Below are 8,329 nucleotides of genomic sequence, written 5' to 3'. Positions count from 1 at the left end.
TTCTCTACCTGATATCTAGATTGATTCCATCATTTAATTAATCAAAAGAATGGATTGCAACTTTTAAAATGCCATACCATTTATTTTATCTTCTACGTGGTGCATTTATTTGACCTTGCTAAAGGAGCAGTGGACCTTATAAACCTATCAAAATATAAATATGGTTGTATCTTCCAATAAAGGGCAGTCTTTGATTATGCAAATATTAGGAAGTGAAGCAGCATTGTATGTGCAGCTGCTTATTAAATTGGATAAATGTCTTCATGATAATATTGTTCATAACTGATCTGTTATTAAATCATAATGGAATTGGTGAAAATGGCTATTTGTGTTCTTAGGTTTGAATTTGTTTTTCTTATAACTCATTTCACTGACCCACTGATCTTTCACATTGCCAGAGAAAGCCATTGTTGACCGACAAAGATAGTCTATTGTCTAAGACAGTCACAATGGAGACCATATCTTCATTTTCATGAGATGAGACAGTGTCTTGGGGAGAGGGCTGTGCCCCTGTCACTGTACAATGTTTAAAGGCAATGTTTCCCAGCCATAAAGTCATCAGAAGACACAGGACTGTGGGCCCCAAACAGCATGGAAGGTACATCTTCACATGTAACACTATAAATGCATAGAGGACGGTCAAGTCTATGGAGTAGGCCTAGATCAAATAATTATGAATTGAATATTAAATAATGCTTTCATTAATGTAATTAAAGGGTGCAGACAGAGGAGGCAAAAATGTTCCTGAATAAAAGGATCGGAGTGGTTCTGTTCTGTCCACTATCCTCTATACAGCAAGCTGTGTAGGGATAGAACTGTGGCGATATGGTTGTGCCCAGAAGATTATATCCTCACTGTGTGCTCTTGGCATCTGTCAGTCAAAGAAATCTGCATCTGGCCATGTGGACAGAATTGGCAGTGACTTTGACTGGCAGATCCAAAAATGGAAGCTTGCCATTGAGGTACGTGAAGTTTTCTATTTGACATAACTGCATATGTGATGTTAAAGTTTGCTCTAATGACATTATTTTTTTCACTATAGTACTACTAGAGTAACATAGCACCTCATGCTCCTCTTAGCACTTATATTATTATATATATTAATATAGTAGTAATATAACCACTAATTGTTCAGCACCTGAAAATTACAACAGAGCTTACTGACAAGCAAACTAAGAAGCTGTGTGAGTATGAGCTCATCTGAGTACAACCCTGATGATCCACTCAGGCGATCAACTCGACAGAGGAGAAAACAACCAGTCACACAGCTGAGTGAAAACCGTCCTAAAAAGGATGAGACAAGTGATAAAAGGAAGAGACAAAACAAGGCCAAAACAGAGGATTCTGATGCTGAAAACAGTGATGTAGGTGAACATAGAAGACTGTCTGCATATGAGCTGGAACGTCTAGAGAACATAAGACAGAACAAAGTTTTCCTGTCCTCCATCAATTTACCACAGGCTTCTAAAGATCTGAAACACTTAACACAACCAAAACCACCACAGAAGAGAAATCTCACAAGCAGGTCAAAGATTGCCGAGAAAGACGAGCTTCCTCCTCGGAAGTCCCTACGACTCCAAAAGAAAGCTTCTGACAGCGTGTCTCTTCCCCCCGAACCATGAGCAGCACTATCTATATACAATGACAATGCAATTGACGTTATGCCAAAGAATCCTCCTGGTCCTCTGTCCATGGATCCAGTTAACATGGAGAGAGGCAGTGGACTGCCTCTTCAGCTTCGCCAGCTCTGCTCCGAGGTCTCCACAAATGCAAATGAAGAAAAGGTGGATCTTGATCTGAAGCAGTACTGCTCTGCTCTTAAGAACATGAAAATACCCAAAGATGGAGTTGCCAAGGTAGTGAAGGATCGAATCTTCTCAGCAGCTTTCCACCCCTGCACTAGCAGCCTGCTCATGGCTGCAGGAGACAAGTGGGGGAAAGTGGCACTCTGGAACTTGGGTGCTGGTTGGGGTGTTGATGGTGTGTTGTTGTGGGAGGCCCACACTCGTCCAGTGTCTTGCATGGCGTTTTCTAAGGCTAATCCTGCCCACCTGCTGAGCCTGAGCTATGATGGATCTCTACGCTGCATGGACATAGAGAAGGCCATCTTTGATGATGTGTATGACACAGAGGACAGCCTGAAGACCTTTGACTTCCTGTCAGATGACTGTTCCACTCTAGTGGTCGGGGCCTTGAATGGTGATGTTGCCATTGTTGACAGACGGACTCCAGGAAACTCCCACGAGTCTGTTAACACATTGGACACAATCATTCGATGTGTCAACGTCCATCCTCTGCACAAGCAATACTTTGTGGTTGCTGAGAACAGGATGGTGAGCGTTTACGACAGCCGCTCTCTGAAGAAGACCAACAGCAAGCCAGTGTGCCAGATGCATGGCCATATTTTAAGCATCTCTAGTGCCTATTTCTCCTCTACTGGCAACAGAGTGCTCACCTCCTGTTTTGACAACAGGATCAGGATCTACGACACCAGTGCATTGATCAGCAACGCTCCCTTGATGACCTCCATAGGGTAGGCCTACAGTACATGCACTCACTCTCCCTCGTGTGTTCTGCGTTCCAACAACAATAGCTTAATCCTAGCATTTATTTCACAAGATACTGACACAAATGTGACACGCAGTCACCAAAGCATTATCCTTCAGAGTGACATAAGCGTTTGTAGGCAGAAAGGACCTTAGATGCCCCTTAGATACCCTGTCCTGTCCTGCTGGCTATCCCTATTCTACCTCTGCTACCAGCTTAGTGGCTGTACCTTTTTATACAGAACATCGGTGAACCGATGTTCCCCCCCTCCCCATCCTGTGTCGGGTCCTAAATGGAACAGCAAGACAGAAATATGGCACTTTATGTAGTCATAGCACTTTATAGTACACATGTGTAATATATTATATAGTATAGTATGTATAGTTAACATAGATACTCCACTGTTACGTTCTTAGTTTACGCATGATTCATGATAACTACTTTTTATATATGTGATGTATGCCATGCTTTTGTTATTGCTTAATGTAAGTCGCTCTGGATTAAGAGCATCTGCTAAATGCCTAAATTGTAAATTGTAAATCCAATGTTCTCCTATTCATTGACGTGGGACAACGTTCAGGTAATTGGAACAAACAACAAAAACATGCCTGATGATTTTACAAGTGTGAAGTCATGTGACATTATTTTCTCTCTCTCCATTATTATGATATTGCAAAGAAAGAGTTGTTATACATGTGGAAAAAATGGCTTAGGATGAGTTGGTGGAGAATTCAACTGAAAACATTGTACTGTCTTTGCCTTAATGCTGTATGTTCCATACAGATGAGTGTCCATGCAAAACCCTATAACCGGAGCCAGGGAAACCAGTTTCACCTCTGGGCATTGCGTTTTGCTCATCTGAACAAAGTTGATTGTCGAAGTCCCAATAATGGCCCTGGACAGAGAGCACAGGATGTCACCATGGGCAGTTTTGCCCAATGCAGAGGTACGTACAGTACATAATACCACACCTTTGTGATAGTTTATGAAAATTAAAGATTACTCACACATTGTTATTGTTCATATTTTTATTCCTGCAGACATACTCTGCTTTTAAAGACAGAATGGTGATCATTGTGGAGAGAATTCTGTGCGATCACCTGGACCAACTGACCAACATCAAGCACAAAGTGGTCACACACATTCCCCACCAGCACAGTTGAGCCCTAGCAGAGAAGAGCACTGTAAGTTTAATTTATCATGTTTACATTATTGTGTTATTCAATAAAACAAGTTATTTATTTAAATTGAGCATGAAAAGTACAATAGTTTAAAGCTGCATATTTTCTTTAGTGTATACTTTTTGTTGTTGCATTTGTTATAAATGAGCTTCAATTTCCTGCTCCTACCAAGTAGTTTGATTTCACAGATTAATCTTGGAGTTGTCCGTGCAAACCCAACATCCACTGCCGGGGTCATCCAAATTATGGATCACCTGTCCACCTTCGTCCCGTGCATAGATGGGAAGCCTGTCCCCGTTCTTTGTGGAGGGGATGGGCTGAGCATCGAACGGATGTTCCACTGCCGGAGGATGGAAGGGTTGGTGGAGTTCCACAGGAATTTCATAAAGAGATCCATCTCATGCAGGTTTCATCAAAATATTAAACATAACATGTGTTTTGCATGTATAATGTATAGAATTAATTTCTATAGCATATCTACTGTATCTACAGCTGCATGTTCATACCTCTATACATTTCCCCCTTTGTGAAATTAAATGATCTATTTGATGCTTCGTGGTTTCTATTGTAGGCTATAAGTATTTCTTCAACTGACACATTGTCTTCATGATAGGACACCATGAACCTCCTTTTTAAAGGGGATAGCGAGGCTGCCAGAGGAACCCTTGCCCATCTAAAGGCTTTCTTCTGCCACAGAGGCCTTAAGAAGGAGGTCAAGGACAACATTCAACATACATGGGACATGATTGAGGTACCTTATTTTTGGCAAGCAACATGATTAATTATTATTATGTTCAGTAAAATTATGGTTTTCAAACTCATAACATGCATATAATTATTATAATTCTTATTATTTTGGTGCTATGAAGTTAGCAACAAGAGGCTATGTTACTCTTCTGGCCAAGACAATAGCTGCAGGTGACCTTGATCTGGTGCCAGTGGAGGACAACGTCACATGTGTCCACAGACTTGCCATGGCGGTGGTCGACTTTTGCTGGATGCCCACGTGGATGACGTTAAGAAGGCGGCTTCCCTTTCAACCTTTCCATACTGCATCTCCTTTGAAAGTATAAATAATTACATATTGGATTGGGAATTGGCTAAATGTTTTGAAATTACACTCTAAACTATAACACCATGGTAAACAAGTCTGTCATCCCACTAGATAAAGGAGGTGCCATATGGTGCAGTGCTGTAATGCACTCTGCAGAGGGCCCTGGTTCCACTGGCCCTGGTTCCACCTCTCACCTGCCCAGCGCGCCGAAGGAGGACTGGTTCTGCAGCACCATTTGTACGAATGCTGGCGGCTACATTTATTGCATCTGCCATCAGCAAAGAGGTGGGGAAATGGTAGTGTGCCAAGGGGGAGAGCTGCCTCAGATATGAATGGTATCACATCGACTGCCTGCTTCAACAGCAATGCCCTCTCACAGAAGGTAAACATGGCATTTGCCGTATGCTTTGATGGCAGAAATAATTTATAGTGAGATTTTAAAAAACGACATAAAAATGTTATGCACTTAGCTGATGTATTTGCTTTCTAGACGAGTGGTTCTGTTCGGAGGCATGTACCTCTGGACCTAAGTCAGAAGACTACCTGCTTAACTATTCAAAGGCCTTAATGTGGGAGGGGCTGTCCCACATGGCCAGACGTGACTGTGTCCGTGAAGGAGATGGACTGCTGGAAGATTGACCTGGTCCATTTCTGGAAAAAATAAATATTTCGAATTTGGACACAGGATGCTGACTGGTTTGTGCTGTCCAAGTTACCCATACCCGAAATGACCCCCCATCCTACCAACAATGCCACCCACCTCTCCACTGCCACCCCACGTCTTTATGCCATTTATGGGGGTTAGAGACACTTGGCACAGTGCCTAATCTCCCTGGGGAAGAAGGTGGCAGCCTCTACGTGGCCTTCCCCACAAGTAGCAAGAGTTTGTGCAAGACCTTTGTGATATCTGGGATTCCATAATTTTTGTGATGTGGTCAGGATAAGTCCAGAGACTTATTTTGATTTGTTCCTGTGATCCCGAAAAGATGTTGGTGTGCCTAAACATGTTATCCTAGATTTGAGTAACAACAGAGAAATTATCCTCCTAATGACACATACTGTAAGGGAAATCATTTATGACAAGTTATATCTTGAATGTCTGTGTTTGAAATTCTGTACTGTGATGCTGCTATTTCTGATGTCTTGAATGTATAGTGTTCAGCTGAGGGTCAAGGGGGGTGTAAGAGAATTATGGTTCCATGTTTTTGGCATGACAGTCTTGTTGACGGTCATGAAATCATTTATGACAAGTTATATCTTGAATGTCTGTGTTTGAAATTCTGTACTGTGATGCTGCTATTTCTGATGTCTTGAATGTATAGTGTTCAGCTGAGGGTCAAGGGGGGTGTAAGAGAATTATGGTTCCATGTTTTTGGCATGACAGTCTTGTTGACGGTCATGAGGGGGGATATGGGATATCTGGGATTCCATAATTCTAAATATTTCATGTTCTTGGACAAATATGGGTGTTCTTGTGTATTCAGTATAGGTCTGACTAGCTGGCTGGCTTAATTATGCAAGCCAGTCGTTCCCAAGGCCCGTCTTTGTTCTACTGTTATTCAAAGTCCCACCTGGAGTGAGGACAGGAGGGTGATGGTTTGCTTACACTCCTGAGTCTGTGGCAATTTGTGTAACAAAGCAATTTGTGTTGATAGCTAGAGCAGATGGTTGATCAAAGGATTTATCTTTAAAGTGCATGCATTTTCTGTCGACACCCTCCACTCATGTAAACTGTTTAAATAAGCTAACCAAAATGTTAACAGTTAGTCAGTTGGGGCTGGTCACTACCTGTGGTCATGCAGCCAGGTTCCTGTGTGTGCCTATGCTGTGCTGTACTCTGAAATAAATCAACATCGGAACATCTCATCTGCTGACTGCCGGGTCTCACATTTTCTCCCAGTTTTCAGTATTTTGTATGGTAGGACTATAGGGTGTCCTGTAAGATCAAATACCACACCTTCTTGTGAAACTAATCGTGAAAACAATTGTCAAGCTGCCAGGCAAACACGCTGCTACCCTCTGTCTATTAACCCATGGCTGGTGGCATCTAGAAGCAGGAGTGGGAGACGGCTGACACACATCCATCGCTACATCTGGGACTCGGGGTGCATACTTAGTTTAGACTAGTCATTGGTTAGACATGGGTTAAGGTTAGGTTTAGGTGTGCTGCCCCGTGGGAGGTTATAGGGTTAGGGTGAGCAGTACTTAGTTTGACTTCCCATTGTACCGCCTCCCACACCGAGACTGGCTAGCTGCGTGTCCCTACGTTCCTGCCTCTGATCTGCTCTGTCGCAGCTAGCCAGTCTCGGTGTGGGAGGCGGTACAATGGGTCAATAAGGAAGTCAAGGAAGGAAGGAAGAGAGAGAGAATTTCAGAGCAGCTGTGGTGTATTTTCACACAACTAAACTCACTAACTCACTAAACTAGAGAGAACTCTCTAAAGAGAAATGAACTCTCTAAACTAAAGCAAACTGTAGTCAGAACCTTACATCAGATGAAGAAACGCAAGCAGAGAAAGTGAACTGAAGATCCCATCAGAGTAGTATTTATTTCAGAAGTACAAATACAACAGAGCTTTGCCTTAGACCGTGAGCCTGGAGCCCAGGGCCCCTGTTCTGACCACCGGAGCGGCCAGTCCAAGACTACTTAGTTTAACATTTACAACATGACAAGATATACCTTCACATTGAACAGTTGAATTCTGGGTGTGGTTAAGACTTGACATACTTAATCAACATATGGTAGGAGATAACCAAGTTGTCTCTCGGAAACATCCTGAAGGTTTCTTGAGACAAAAGAATGCTAAATTTCTCCAACACCTGGCACGGCTTCAAACAGTAAAGCACAATGCCTGGCCACAGGGTACTTGGCTGAGGACCTCTTAGTAAAGGAAGACCCCCAGACCAAGCTCTTCTGACTAGACAATGTGTCTCACTTAACCTGCATCAAATTAGCACAGTGACCAAAATGTATAGTCTAATTATTGACAGAATATTGCAAATATAGAATTATGGACTATATTCACGAGACCACACAGCCAAAACTGGAAAAAAAAAAGATTAAAAATACATTTCTCCCACGTTTCCGTTGTCTCCTATATCAGTTTTATGCATCTTTGAAACATCTCACCGACACTTAAGCGGAGCGCAGATCGGCCTGAACGGAGCGTATGTACAGCTGCGTTCTATTGAGTGCTTACGAACTGCAGAGGGACCATATACAGGGAAGCGATGAAAAGAGCTTAACCGAGGGGGTCCCGAGAGGGGCTACTCCTCACCCAACCTTCACATCAGGAGACCTCAGCTGGTTCCTAATTTGTTCATCATAAGGCTCTGGTTTGTTTGTTCAGAGCAAAACATCAGAAATGTCCGACCAAACTATTCTTCTTCCCCTAAACAAAGTTCTTTGATCGGTCAAACTGCTTATTGGTCCAAGTTAAGTTCAGATTTTTGCTTAGTATTGGCTTTAAAAGAGTTTGTTTGATAAACAAACACAGACACTCTTCATACTGCCCCCAAAATGGAACCCAGGCTCGCTGCATCACTTC

General features: G+C 42.6%; 1 protein-coding gene across 1 annotated transcript; it reads left to right on the top strand.

Moving 5' to 3' along the window:
- Window positions 1–1,190: 1,190 nt before the first annotated feature.
- Window positions 1,191–3,453, top strand: LOC306930002 (WD repeat-containing protein 76-like; the record flags this gene model as incomplete). Its single annotated transcript, XM_079510739.1, is given in 3 exon segments — window positions 1,191–1,619; window positions 1,623–2,533; window positions 3,331–3,453. Coding segments are annotated over 3 exon segments (1,344 nt in total). The 3' UTR covers window positions 3,335–3,453.
- Window positions 3,454–8,329: the final 4,876 nt, after the last annotated feature.

This window comes from Electrona antarctica (genome assembly GCF_951216825.1).
Source record: "Electrona antarctica genome assembly, chromosome: 9".
Taxonomy (NCBI): Eukaryota; Metazoa; Chordata; class Actinopteri; order Myctophiformes; family Myctophidae; genus Electrona; species Electrona antarctica.
Note: the sequence above shows the minus strand (reverse complement) of the source record. Positions and strands in the feature narration are given on the sequence as shown.